Here is a 15,364-nt window from a genome sequence, read left to right as displayed (position 1 = left end):
AAAAAAAAAAAAAAAAAAAAAAAAGAAGTGAATAGCACACAAGTTCTATATGATGAAAATCAAACAAAAATTTAAATATGACTTATTCCAAATGTTACTGAATGTATAAACACTGAGTCAGAAAATGGAGCACACAGTAGGTTAATTGGCCACTTTCACAAAGATTTTACAGACACATTGTTTTGGAACATGGTCTCTCTCTAGCAAAAAGGAAATCACCACTTTCCAGCTATGAAGAGTAAGTGGTTTTTCAGCTATTACTTTGTACATGGTAATTTAGCTATAATTTATTTTAAGATCCTCTGGTAATTTCTAGACAATTTTCATCACAAACCATTTTTTTTATCAAATGGAATTCTATGAACTTTTTCAACTATTTCTTTCTCACTCATTATTGTAAATATTTTATATGCTTCTACCAATCACAAAGCTCTATTCCTTTACTGTTATTCTTATTACTCCTATCCCAAAGTAACTCTTCTAAGCTCAAGCTAACTTACAAGGATGTATTTTAGCCTCTACTTTGTAAAAAAAAGAGCTTTCATAGGTTACTACATTATGATTAAAGAGTCAAATCTTACGAGACCAAAATTGATCTGTTTTTCATGCTGGCATATTAGGTACACTTTCCATATTTTCTTTTACAATTTATAGGCAATGGATAAGTTCAAATACATTCTATCATTCAAACACAACTTAGACGTTTTACAGTAAAATGTTAATATACACAAGCTTGAGGAAACTACAGTAAGGATCCAAAAGAAGAAAAATTAGCCTTAGAAAAAAAAAATACTTACTTTTGAAAACAACCTTCATTTGCAAGAATACTTACCAATTCAGTGACAAGAGGACGGGCACTGCCTATGGAAGAAGCTAGCTGCCGCTGTTTTAAAATATGGAGGGTATTTTCCCTAAAAGAAAAAATACCAAAAAATTTTAAAGAGAAAATTTAAGTGGGCCCATTGAAAACAAAGCAAATCAAGTCAAAATTAGAAGAAAGATGACAAAACTGGAAAAAAATGCAAAATTATTTCAGAGAGTAGTAGTTTAACTAAAATGACTAATGATGTTGTACACTTTGATACGTCTTTACTGGCCATTCACCTATCTGCTCTTATGAGGGATCTGTTTGGCTTTGATCTTTTTGTCAGGTTACGTTTTTTTACTACTGAGTTGTAGTTGTTTACAAACTACAAGTTCTGCATGTTTCTACCAGCCTGTGGCTTGCTTTCCCTTTTCTTTTTTTGCAGTACTGCACACAGAACTCAGGACCTTGCGCTTCCGAGGCAGGCGCAGCACCTCTAAGCTACATCTCTAGCCCTCTCCCTTATTTTCTTAAGGGTGTCTTTTAATCAGAAGTTTTGGGGCTGGGGATGTAGCTCAGTGGTTCCACCGTCTGCTTTGCAAGGGCAAGGTCCTCAGTTTGATCCCGGGTACGGTGGGGGATCGGTTTTAATGTTTTTGTTTTTTGAGACAGGACCACACTATGTAGACAAGGCTGGCCTCAACTCTTGACCCTCCTGCCTCATCCTCCTGAGTGCTGGGATTATGGGCAAGTGCCACTACGCCTGGCACACAAGCTTTTAATTTTTATGAAGTCACTTCTCCCTCTCTTGATCATTGCTTTCTATAACCTAAGAAATATTTACCTCCAAAGTTACAAAAATATATTTTACACTGAGAACTGTGATCATCTTGGATGTCAGGTACAGTGTTAGGAAGCTGTCAAAGCTAATCTTTTTTCACACAGATAGTCTATTTCTGCAGCATATTGAAAAGACATTCCATTTCCCCACTGGATGGCTTTGATGCCTAGATGAGAACCAAATCATCATATAAATATGGGTATGTTTTAAGGTTCTTATTCTGAAATATTACATTTTTAAAAAAAGACTAGCTAGCTGGGAATTGTGGCAGATACCTTATAATTCCAGTACCCAAGAGGCTGAGGCAGGAGGATGGTAAGTTTGACACCAGCTTTAATTATATAGCAAGATCTGTCTCAATTAAAAGAAAAAAAGAAAAAAAGACAAGACAAGGCTAGCTCATGGAAAAACTTGCAACCAAGATCTGTCATTAAAGGTACAAGATCCCAATAATGAATGTAACTGTACTGTATACCTAAAATGTACCAATAAACTCAATGAGAAAAAAAAAACTTGCAAAAACATTACCAGGAAAATAAACTTAAAAAAAATTATTTTTCCCTGAAAATGAAAATTTCTTTCTCAGAAAAAGCTTAATCACTCTATACATACATGCTATTGAATTCGAAGGTGATCTGAAATTTTCCCAAGTGATACAAATAAGCTGTTCCTTTAACTTATATGTTTTTTGTTTGTTTGTTTGTTTTTACTTCAAGGTCCTACAATAATTTAAGGCAGCCAGTACTCAGGGCAAAAACAAAAAACTAGCAGTCTGAAACATGATAGAAGCGTCTTCTTGATGATCAAATTAAGATTATTTAAAAAGAGAAAAGTGGACTGGGGATTTAGCTCAGTGGTTCTGCTGCCTGCCTCTCAAGCACAAGGTCTCGAGTTTGATCCCTGGTACAAAAAAAAAAAGGGATAAAAAGAGAAAAGACTATTAAGATGACTGGACCACGTTGTTCTTTTTTTTTTTTCCCAAGGTTTCCCACACTATTTACAATAAAGTCCAAAATGCTGACAACAGCCGGCTTCTAAGTCATACACCATCGAGCTTTCTTCAGTCTGGTTCCCTACCGTTCTTCTCCTTGCTGGGTCCACATTGACCTCCTTATGCAAACACTTTAACTTTCCAAAGCCTTTGTGGCTTCTGTTCCTATTCAGAACATTTCCCTCAGATTTCTGCACAACTCACCTCCTCACTTTTTTTCCCTTTAATTTCTCTTGAACTCTTGAGTTCAAATGATCCCCCTGCCTCAGCCCCAGCAGCTGGGAATAGCCACGTGCCACCACACCCACCATTCTTTATTTCTTTGCGTTTTTTTGTTGTTGCTTTCTTTTTCTTTTTTGGTAGCAGGGATTTAACTTGGGACCTTGTGCTTGCAAGGCAGGCAGCAGCACCACTGAGCTAAGTCCCTGGCTTGTTTTTCATTTATGAGACAAGGTTTTGCTATGTGGCCCAGACTGGCCTCAAAATTGCTGCAATCCTCCTGCCTCAACTTCCTGAGTCCTGGGATCACAGATGTACACCACCAGGTCTGGCTTGTGTTGTGTTTTTTAAGGCAGTCTTGTTATGTTTCTCAGGCTGGCCTCAAAACTTGAAGTGATCCTCCTGCCTCAACATCCTGAGTGCTGGGATTATAGGCATGTGCCACCATGTCCAGTCTTTTTCTTTTCCTCATTGAGTTTATTGATTCTTTTTAGGTATACAGTACAGTTACACTCATCATTGGGATCTTGTACCTTTACAGAATGTGTCTTGGTTCTTTCTTTATCCCCATACTTCTGCCCTCCCTTCACCCCCTCTACACCTCCCTATATACAAAGACTTTGTTTCCATTTTTCATATTTTTTCTTTTCCCTTCTTTCCTTTCCCTTACCCTTCTCCCACTTCCCCTACTCCTTTAGCCCTTTTCTTCCTATTTCACATTATCAATTATATAATTTTATTTCTTAAAAGCCTTAGTGCTCGTAACTTCTTTAGAGGCATTCCTTGATCAGCTCTTCTAATTATAATGCACTCATTGTCATCTTCTACCATTAACTGTTTTTTCCCAATGCTCTTAATCTCAATTTATTTGCTATTTTTTAACACTGTAAATCCTACAAAGCGTTATCTGTTTTGCTCACAATTTGAACAAAGTAAAAACTGCATACATTTTTATTGAAAGACAAAAAAAAAATTAAGTGACTTCAAGTATAAAAGTGTAGTGTGACTTACCAATATACGGATTTTGCATAAAATTCAATATTATCAGAAAAATCCCCAATTTCTTCTTTGGCAATACTCTCTAACCAATCTACCACCATCTAGGGAAGAAAAAAAAAAAGTATAGCATTAACCATGAAATGTATGAGTGTTTACATGAGTTTGTGTGCGTGGGGGGGGTGTTTTGTTTTTGTGGTATGGAAGATTGAACCCGGGGGCCTCCATACTGAGCTACATCCTCAGCTCAATTTTAATTTTAATTTTGAGACAGAGTCTTGCCAAATTGCCCAGACTAAGGCTTGAACTTGCAGTACTCTTGCCTCAGCCTCTCAAGTAGCTGAAGTTACAGGCCTGAGTCACCCCATCCAGTTTTCAAACTTTGTGACTTAAAAATATTAAGCAAGAATTTTTCCAACCACCATTTTTATATTTTTAAGAAAATTAAATATTATGACAAAAGAATATACAGGATACATATATCTATCTATCTATCTATCTATCTATCTATCTATCTATCTATCTATCCATCTATCTATCCATCCATCCCCTGGGCTACCTGAAGCTACTAGGGCTGTCATTTAAAAATTAAAAAACAATTGGGAACCGGGCATGGTGGCGCACACCTGTAATCTCAGCACTCGGGAGGCTGAGGCAGGAGGATCTCTGTGAGTTCAAGACCAGCCTGCGCTACATAGTGAGTTCCAGGTCAGTCTCAACTACGTAGTGAGACCTTGTCTCAAAAAGGTCCTAAATTCGATCCCTGGTATTAAAAAAATAAAAATAAAAAAACAATTTTACAAATTTAAATTATAAAGTTTATAATTTTAACTACAAATAAATAGATCAAGTCAAAATAAAATTAAGAAAATGTTTTAAATTTTTAAAAAATTTAATACTTCATAACTCTTTTTTTTTTTTCTTTTTCTTTAAGACAGGGTCTTGCTATGTAGCCCAGGCTGACCTTAAACTTGCAGTAATCCTCCTGCTTGGCCTCAGGAATGCTAGGATTTCAGGAGTATGTTAATACACCTTTTCCATGATTGAAAAAAAAAACTTAAAAGTATTCTAGCCATACCTGACATTGTCGGACAAGGGACTCTCTCTGAAACAAAGCTTCCACAAATGTTTTTTCACTGGCACTAGCAGCCTGTTACAGAAATTATTTCAAAGAAGGGAGAAAAATAACATGTTCTAAGAATATTATTCAACAGAAAAATAAAAGCCAATCAGAAATAATCATTTATACATAAATGTTCAACCACATAATCTGTACATTTATTTCTAAAAAACATTTATAAATTTCAAACTTCAAGATTAGTGTGCAGTTGCTCTTATCTAACATTTTCATTTGTTACACTTGTAATTTAATATTCTATTGCCCACAGCTGATGTACTAAGGGACATAAACACAAAATTAAAAGATATTGTAATAAAGGGCTGGTTATACTTATATTACATATTAGAAATTGAAAATTAAGGAACTTTAACATATTTTCATGTAACACAACAGAAGCTGATAAGTACAACACAGAGCTTTTTTAAAGACTGTCTTTTAGTGACAACATGACAGAAATATTAACAAGTAATGCTAAGCAGTATACCAAAAAGGATGTATCACGACTACTTCAAGCATAGGCCAAATCTATTAATAATCTATTTTATTCATGGGTTAAAGGAGAAACATTTACATGAGCTATATTATATCTATTTTCCTGGTACTAAGGGTTGAACCCAGGGCCTGAGCTATATTTGTAGACATTTTAGAATTTTTATTTGGAGACAGGTCTCACTGAGTCACCCAGTTTGGGCTCAAACTTGCAAACCTCCTGCCTCAGCCTCCCAGAGGGCTAGGATTACAGATATGGGCCACGGTGCCCACCTAAATTGTGTGTGTGTGTGTGTGTGTGTGTGTTGCTGCACACAGAACCCAAAGCCTTGTGCATCCTAGACAAGCTCTATTTCTGATTTAGACCCCCAGACCTACATGAACTTTTTGGCTGATGTTAGAATATCACTTGATAAAAATACTTTCCCAATTTAAAATATTTCATTAATATAACTACCTGATTTAAAAATCTAGCCAATACTATAATTAAAGTGAAACACTTTCTTTAATGTCCAGAAGACTCAAAGAAGAATCCTTGTTACTACTAAACTTTATTTTAGAAAATGCTAACATAATAAAACCAGAAAAACAACTAAGTCATAAGTATGGAAAAAGAATCAGAATCATCACTATTTGTATATAATCAAAGTTCCTACCTAGCAAATTAAAGACAATGAATGAACTGTGGAACTATCAGGAAAGCTCAATAAATACCTAACTATAAGACAGGCTCTCTAGAAGTACAGGTTACTTAGTATTTGCGGAATACAGAGACTGGAAAGATATTAAAAGTATTTTTGGTAAAAAAACAAAACAAATAAAAAAACAAGCCGGGCGTGGTGGTGTACATCTGTAATTCCAGAACTCGGGAGGCTGAGGCAGGAGGATTGCTGTGAGTTCAAGACCAGCCTGGGCTACACAGTGAGTTCCAGGTCAGTCTCAACTACCTTGTCTTAAAACAAACAAACAAACAAACAAACAAAAAAAGAAACAGACTAACAGATATGGGTACTTGAAATTATTATAAATACAAATAATTGTTTTCTTTTTTTGACTGTATATAATTGCTTCAAACACAGATCACTTTTGAAATCAGAAAGTTAAAAAAAATTAATCCCCAGAAATGTACCTAGTCTTGATGGGATTTCTGAGTTAAAGTAACTCATGTAGCAGTCATTTTGAAGTGAATAAAAGAGAAACTAGTCATGTATAAATATGAACTTGGTATATGTGATGGTGACATTACAAATCAGTGAAAGAGGACCTGTTTGATAAATGGTGTTGGGCTAAATATTCATTTGAAAAAAAGTTAAATTTCTTGTTTATTTTACATTCCAGATGAATTTAATTATATAAAGTAAAATTTTTTGAAGTCAAATTTCTTGTTTTACCTTCCAGATGAATTTAATTATATAAAGAGTTAAATTTCTAAAAAAAAACTGAAAAATATTTCTTTTTATATTTTTTTTAGTTTAGCTTTTTATTTATTTATTTATTTTTTGCCTCAGTCTCCAGATTGCTGGGATTACAGATGTGCACCACCATGCCTGAGTGAAAAATATTTTTAACAGTAGGAAAGACTTTTCTTATAAGACACAAAGTAATGAATGCAAAAGGAAAACATGAGATATGAACAAAAGCAAAACAACAAAACAGGAAAATGAGGGCTGGGGATTTAGCTCAGTGGTTCCGCTGCCCGCCTTGCAAGCACAAGGTCCCAAGTTCGATCTCCAGTACCACAAAAAAAAGAAAAAAAAACAGGAAAATGATCCTTAAAGTTGAAAGACAACAGAAGGAAAATATTACTAATAGGTATAAGAGAAAGAATAAGAGCGCATAGGAAAATGAGAAAAGGCTATGAATACAAATTTATAAAAAATATAAATCAATTAAGAATGAAAAAATACTGCACCTCACTAGTGACCAAAGAAACACCTAATTTTCCTAATTAGGTAAATCACATGACTGTTAATATCCCATATCAAAGTAAACATTTTTAAATACTATGAGTCGTACACTGGTATGTAAAGTAGGCAATATGACAATCTCAAATTTTAGCCCAATCATTTAACTTCCAAAATACAGGAAATACCTGTATTATTGATTACTGTAGCAAAAATACTAGAAACAAATATCTAGCAGAATGCCTAAGATATGAAGGTACATGACACATTAAAAAAATAAAATAAACCTCCACGAACTGACATAGAAATTCATTTAGAAATACTAATGAAAAGAAAATTTAGTAAAACATATACATAAAATCATATTACTTGTTAAAAAGACACACTAGTTATATATGAATATATGTGTACGTATAGAGATGCACAGAAAATGTCTGGTAGTATATCAGCACATATCTAAGTGTTATAATGAATAGTGAGAGGAATAAAAAAGGACTTTTACCTTAATCTCTAATATAAATCAATATTTGATTACTATGTTTAAAATGCAGAAGCTCAAGATGGAGAGTTAAAAATTAAATCCATTACTAAAAATGTTTAATTTTATAAAGGAAAATATTAATATGAAACTTACAGGAGTTGTAAGCATATTTCCATTCTGTAATGAAGTCTGTATCCTGTCTCTGAGAAAACAGAATACAAAATGAAAAAGCCTTATATGAATGATGAGCTCACCTTTTAATCTACTCCATGTGCAAACCTGCATTCTGTCTAGTATAAATGAGTCTGCAATTCATTTGGTCACTGCACTTTAAACACAACTAGCAAATGCCTGCTGACACCTGAGCAAAACTCATATTCACCAAAAATACACACTGAAAAGTCTTTAATGGCTACCTGCTAAGGCGCACACTTTTTTCATAAAGTTTTCATATGGTTAACAATGAAACAATGATTTTCTTTTTTTCTCTTTCTATCTTTTTGTCTCATTTTGTTTTGTTTCCTGACACAGGATCTTGCTATGTAGCCCATGCTGGCTTAGAACTCACTAGCCCATGCTCTAGCCTTTATCTCAAGATACTCCTATTTTGCAATTTATGTATACAAGAAACTGGAGGCATTAAAAACATTTTATTGACTTTTTTTTTTTTAAGATCCTCCTGCCTCAGCCTCCCAAGTGCTGGGGCTACAGGCAAGTGCAGAGATTACAAGTATGTGCCACTGGGTCCAGCTTCAATATTTTCTTTTTGCATGAGAAAGCAATAGAATGAAAGCCAAACAACTGAGCAACTAAGAGAAAGTTTGATTAAATTCTTTCACGCTTCCATTACATAAAGTCATCCCTTCAGTTCACTTTCTTAATCTATCCTTCCTATGTATTGTTCTATTTTTAGTGTTTTCCTTAAAATCTTTATACATATCCAATTCTTGGAAGTTATCAGGCTTATGACCTGATAACCCCCTCTTTTGTTGTAACTTCTACCAACGAAAGCATTAGAAATGATCAGCCTTGGGCCAAGGACTTAGCTCAGTGGTGCCACTGCCTGCCTTGCAAGAGCAAGGACCTGAGTTCAATTTCCCATACCAAAAAACAAAAACAAAAAACCAAAAAAACACAGAAAGAAAAGATCAGATTCAAAACAGCAAAAACTATTTGCAAACACATCTTACTCTAACTTTTAATTTGCCTAGAGGTTTGCACCTTATGCTGATGTCACTTATAAGTTCTACATAACTACCTATACAAAGAAACCAGCAGCCTCCAGGTGACCATCTCCTGTTGAAGAAGCCAGAGCATACTGGCTGTTTTGGAAAATTTCTGCAGTCCAGGTGTCGCTCGGCTCACCATCTTACTCAGTATATTCACCTGAATGAGAAAGAGACAGCAAGAGGTGAACTTTCTGTACTTCTGAGTTACCAGAAACTTTGTGTTCTTTAGGTACACAGCACTAAAAGGGTACTGTCTGTAATATGTACACATACACATTATAAATTTTTCCTCCCTTCCTATTCTGTTTTTTAACTGAATGTAATGTAACTCACCCAGTAGAAATGACCCTAATTTGGAGCAAGGTGCATTGACATAGGTAAGTACATAAAAGTTTAACATACTTTAGATTTCAGATTCAACAATAGTAGTCACGGAACATTTTGTTTTTTCCTCACACAAGCGATTCAGGGCATAAGTATATCAAGCCTATATGACAAAACCATAACAGAGTAGTAATGACATTGTAAAAATACCTTAAAACTGTACTTCAAAGTTTTATACCATGTAATAAACCAAGATATTTTCTTAAGACTGGATACCAAAACATATTATTTCTAAACAAAACTTCACTGAAGTTTTCCTTTATTCCAGTTCAGTGGTCTTAATCCTTTTTGGGGACTAAAGCATGCATGAAAATCTAATGAAAGTTATAAATTGGTCCCCTGAAACACAAAAAAAATTGTTTGAAGAAAAAGTTTAAGGACCCAGGGTAAGAGAAGCATTTCTCAAAAGTTATGAATATAGAACCTCTTTACTTCTTTTTCCAAATTTTTATTTTTATTAGTGCATGTTTGCAGTACATAATGATTACGTCCACCCTGGGGAGCTGGTGCATGTACATCACACGTCTTTATTTTTTATACCCCTCCCCCTTGCTTCCTTCTCTCCACCTCTATCAGAGCCTCTTTACTTAATGAAGGAATTAAGAAACAGGATTGGTCTCATTCAGAACATAAAGATTTACAACAGGTTTTCTCTTCCTTTAAAAAAACTTTTGTTTTTTTTAATGAAGCTACTGCTTTATAATGGAATGATTCAGAGGATGATTACTGAAATAATATTAAATGCTCAAAAATGTGGGCTAGCTGGACATGGTGGTATATGCCTGTAATCCCAGTGCTTAGGAGGTTGAGGCAGGAGGATGGCTGTGAGTTTAAGACCAATCTGGGCTATATAATGAGACATTGTCTCAAAAACAAACAAACAAAAAACCCAAAATCTGGCTATTATTATTCCAATTACTCTTTATTTCTATTTTTTTGAGACTGGGGATAGAACTAAGGACCTTGCGCTTGCCAGGCAGTAGTGGAACCACTGAGCTACATCCCTGGCCTTGTTTTATTTTTTTGAGATAAGGTTTTCTGGGTTCCCCAGGCTCGCTTCAAATTCAAAATTTTCTTGAATCGCCTCCCAAGTAATTAGGATTATATGTGTACGCCATGCACCAAGCTGTAATTATTTTTAAATATAATAGTTTTTTTAAGCTCTTTTGCTTTAATAGATTTTATGTTTACAGCAGTTTCCAAATTCACAGTGAAACTGAATGGAAAATAGCCCTGTTCTCACGCATACATGGCCTCCCTTACTATCATCTTGCACTAGAATGCTACTTGATAATAATTAATGAGCCAACACTGGCATGTCATTATCACCCAAAGTTCAGGGTTGACATTAGGGTTCATACTGAATGGCACACAGTCCATGCATTCTCAAAATGTATACTGCTATGCATCCACGATCATACACACACACTGCAGTACACTGCTCTAAAAGTTCTCAGTGCTCTGCCCATCCATCCCTCTCTCCCCACTAACTGCCAGCAAACTGTTTACTACCTCCGTAGTTTTGCCTTTTCCAGAATGTAATGCGGTTGTAATCATACACTATATAGCTTTTTCAGATTGGTGTCTTTCATCAATAATATTCATTTGAGATTCTCTGTTGCTGGATATGGTGATACACACCTGCAATCCCAGCACTCGGGAGGCCAAGGGGAAGATCCCAAGTTTGAGGCCAGCCTGGATGATACTGTGCAACCATATCTCAAAATACAAAAAAAGATTCCTGTGTCTCTTCATGGCTTAATAGCTCATTTCTTCTTCACATTACAAATTTCATTTTCTAGATGAATTACAGTTTATTCATTCACCATCTGAAGGACATCTTGGTTGCTTCCAAATCTTTATGAATAGAGCTGCTATAAAACACCAGTACGCAGGCTTCGAAGCATGTGGACAAATTTTTAATTCACATGGCTATATGACAAAGATCACAACTGCTGATCATACAGTAAGGGCATGTTCAATTTTGTAAGACTCAGTCTTCCAAAGCAGCTGTAACATTTTGCATTCTCATCATCAGTGAATGAGACTTCCTACTGCTCCACATTTCCATCAGACTTTGGTAATACCATAGTATTTTGGAACTTTGCCATTCTAATTAAGTATGGGACAGTGTCTGGTGTGCAATTCCCTAATAATATTTGATGTACAACATTTTTTTCATATGCTTTTTTGCCATCTGCATACTGCCAGTGGGGTGTTCATTTCTCATCTTTTGCCCATTTTTTTTTCCTTTCTGGTTCAGTTGTTTGTTTTCTTACTGTTGAGTTTTACGAATTCTTTGTATATTTCAGGCTGTCTTATTTTTTAAGTAGTAGATTTCTTCCCCCCCCCCAAAGAGCTTCCTTCTATAGAAAGCAGAGGTGCTCTGGCTGGGCTTCCTTCTATAGAAAGCAGAGGTGCTCTGGCTGACCTCCCCACAACTCTTGCCCCTGTGCCTCAGACATCTCCCTTAAGCACAGTATGGAAATGAACAGGTTGATGCTGTTCAAAAACGAGAAGTATTGAAGGCTGACCATGATGAAATAAAATTAAGCTTACCTGACTGCTACAAATATTTTCATATTCTTCCACAAGGTCAAAAACTGTAGATAAAGAATGCTTCAAAAAAGATTGCAGGAAATCAGGAAACATGCTTGAGGATGCTAAAACACATGAAAAAGAACAGGAATAAAGAAAAGTTAAGTGATATACTTTAGGTAATTTGTTGGAAAACATATAACATAGCTAAACATCTTTTTTTCTTCACTGCTGTATTTTTCAAAATTTAACTAGTAAAATACACGACAAAAATTTGCTATGTAACCATTTTTAAGTATACAGTTCAGCGGCCTTACGTGTACTCACACTGCTGGGGTAGCACCACCAATGCCCATCCATAGATGGGTAACCTTTCCCTCCTCCACCCTGGCAGCCATCATTCTACTTTCTAGCTAAGTTAAGTTTGAGCTCCGTAAGCACCTCATTTAAGTGGAATCATACAGTATTTGTCTTTTTTGAGACTGTGTATTTCACTTAGCATAATATCCTCAAGGTTCATCCATCCTGTAGCATATACCAGTCTTTCCTTTCCAGCTAAATAATACCCCATTTTATGAGTATATCCATTTTGTTTCTCCACTTATCTATCAATGGGCACTTGGGTTGCTCCTACCTTTTGGCTATTAGGAATGTAGCTATGAATAAGGATATACAAATATATTGCTTTGAAATCCTGGTTATAATTCTTTTGGGTATACCCTTAAGTGGATTCATATATGACAATTTCACTATGATGATATTAAGAACATCTCATGCGCTCACTGGCCATATGTACATCTTCTTTGGAAAAATATCAGTTCAGGTCTTTTGGAATTTTTTAAATTGAGGTGATGTTTTGTTGCTGAGTTATAAGAGTTCTTTATGTATTTTAGATATGAACTCTTTATCAGATATATGACTTGCAGCCAGATGTGGTGGTGCATGCCTGTAATCCCAGCACTCAGGAGACTGAAACAGGAGGATCACTGCAAGTCTGAGGCCAGCCTGGGCTATACAGTAAGCTCAGGCCAGCCTGAACTACAAAATGAGACCCTGTCTCAAAAAAAACACCCTTCTGGGCTGGGGATTTAGCTCAGTGGCACTGTGCCTGCCTTGCAAGGGCAAGGTCCTGAGTTTTGATCCCAAGTACAGTAAACACACACACACACACACACACACACAGACACAAAAACCCACCCCTCCCCACAAAAGTATAGGGCTCTAGAATCAAAATGTTTAATTTGAAATCCTGGTGCAATCACTTCTTAGGTGGGTGATCTTAAACAAGTTAACCTCTTTGGGCATCCTTTTCCTGTATGTTCTTTGTTTTTTTCCTCTCTGTTTATCTCTGTCTCTCTCGTGTCAGGGTTTTGCTACTGTTGTCAAGGCTGGCCTCAAACTCATCATCCTCCCACCTCAGCCTCTGAGTAGCTAGCATTAGAGTGTACTACCACACCTGGCTCCTGTCCTCTAAAGTGGGAACAATTATTGTAACTCTTTAGTGGAGCATGGAAAGGACCACATGAGTTAATGCTTGTAAGTATACTGACTAGCACTTATCTGTGTTAGGTTATAATGCAGAACAAACACAATAACACATAGGTACACAGACAATAAAGCAAATGGTGCTTTCCATAGGAGAACGGTAATGACCAAACTAAAACTAGTGAGTCACAATATTATCTGGAAAAAAATAGTACTAGTGTCCAGGCCAAAACAAAACATATCAACAATGTCACATTAAAAACTAAACCTGAAGAAAAAGAGGTCTTTTAATGGCAAAGTAAGAATAAAAGCATAAGACTTGTCTAGTAATCTCACAGTCTATTTACACTGAAAGGTAAGATGGGCAAGAGGTTGCTCCAACTGATAACTAAGTTCTCAACCTTCTAAAGATGGCCATGACCACGACTACTTAGCACAATGAAAACTATATTACAGAGGGAAGACCAGGTAAAACACAGGAGGAAAATGGCTATTTGCAAGCCAAGGAGAAAGGCTGTTAAAACCACTAACCCTGCCCACACCTTTTCTTTTTCTTTCTTTCTTTTTTTTTTTTTTTTTTTTTTTTTTTTTTGGCTTTTTGAGCCTGGGTCTCATTACGCAGTTCAGACTGGGCTTGAATGGACTGTGTAGCCCAAGCTGGCCTTGAACTTGTGGGGATCCTCCTGGCTCAGCCTTCCAAGTGTTGCTATTACAGGCGTGCATTTCCATGCCTGACACCTGCTCATACCTTTATCTCAGACTTTTAGTATCAAAAATTTTGAAAAAATACATTTTTTTAAGCCACTCCTCCCAAAAGAAATAGATTTTATATGTTTATATTACAAATATATTTATTTACATCAATATATCAATATAAATAATATATAATATCTATTTATACATTACTATATATTAATGGTTTTCAGAAATGGCAGGAAATAGTTTCCTTCCTTAGTAAAAGAAAAGCTGCTCTGTCACAAAGCCCTCTTACCAGCTTCTCCCGGGTCATCTTCGCGTAACATAACCGCGCTGACATTTGCATCCTCTGTGAGGTTGTTGGGCTCTGTTTTTGTGAAGAGCCCTAAATGCCGTGTTGCAAACGCAGCTGCCCAATTACTGTCGTCCAGATTTGTTACCTTAACAATAAAAATCCCCAGAGAGGTGATGGAGTGACTGTCACTGAGTCAATAAATGCTTTATAGTAAACAAGATTTTTAAAAACGTCTAAAATAACTTTTTGTACGTTTTTAACTTTTGAAAGCCAATGGGTTATTTTAAGGAAATGATAGGTTTTTAAATAGTTTTCTTCTATGTACTGCTCCACACTTTTTTAAAAGCCAGTGAAAGTAACATTTTGTAAAATTTAAGCTGATATTAATAAATACAGTTTTCCCTCGGCTAGGGATTTAGCTCAGTGGTTCTGCCACCTGCCTTGCAAGCACAGGGACCCAAGTTTGATCCCTGGTACCAAAAAAACAAAAAATAAAGTTCTACCTGTAGGTTAATCTCAATTTTTCACTTTTGGGGAACTGTACAAGACAGATGACCCAGTTTCTTCAACAAACAAATGGTAATAAAGGAATGAGAGAAGACCAGCCTGGACTACATAGCAAGACTCTGTCTAAAAAAAACAAAACAAGCCCCAACAAAACAACAAAAAACACCAAACACAACAACTTAAAAAAAAAATAAGCTGACAAAATAGGAACCCTGAACCCTTAATGAGATACATAATAAATATAATCATGTACCAAGGACATTTTGGTCAGCAACAGACAGCACACAAATGACAATGGTATCACAAGATTAGTAACATTGTAGCCACTTTAGTTTAACTATACTCAATTATATTCATAGGACAAAAATCGCCCAATGATGCATT

The 15,364-nt window shown here is 35.7% G+C and overlaps 1 protein-coding gene across 1 annotated transcript in view; it reads right to left on the bottom strand.

Annotated features, from left to right (window-relative positions):
* Nucleotides 1-15,364, bottom strand: part of Nup107 (nucleoporin 107) — a 39,566-nt gene that overhangs the window by 17,304 nt on the left and 6,898 nt on the right. Inside the window, exons 5-11 of the mRNA XM_019210646.2 lie at nt 14,474-14,618; nt 12,019-12,122; nt 9,105-9,232; nt 8,000-8,048; nt 4,931-5,002; nt 3,868-3,956; nt 833-911 (exon numbers count right to left, since the gene is read on the bottom strand). Coding sequence (XP_019066191.1) covers nt 833-911; nt 3,868-3,956; nt 4,931-5,002; nt 8,000-8,048; nt 9,105-9,232; nt 12,019-12,122; nt 14,474-14,618 — 666 coding nt within the window. The remainder of the gene's footprint in view (nt 1-832; nt 912-3,867; nt 3,957-4,930; nt 5,003-7,999; nt 8,049-9,104; nt 9,233-12,018; nt 12,123-14,473; nt 14,619-15,364) is intronic.

The sequence above is a fragment of the Fukomys damarensis genome, unplaced genomic scaffold, assembly GCF_012274545.1.
Source record: "Fukomys damarensis isolate Sample0158 unplaced genomic scaffold, DMR_v1.0_HiC HiC_scaffold_15, whole genome shotgun sequence".
Taxonomy (NCBI): Eukaryota; Metazoa; Chordata; class Mammalia; order Rodentia; family Bathyergidae; genus Fukomys; species Fukomys damarensis.
Note: the sequence above shows the minus strand (reverse complement) of the source record. Positions and strands in the feature narration are given on the sequence as shown.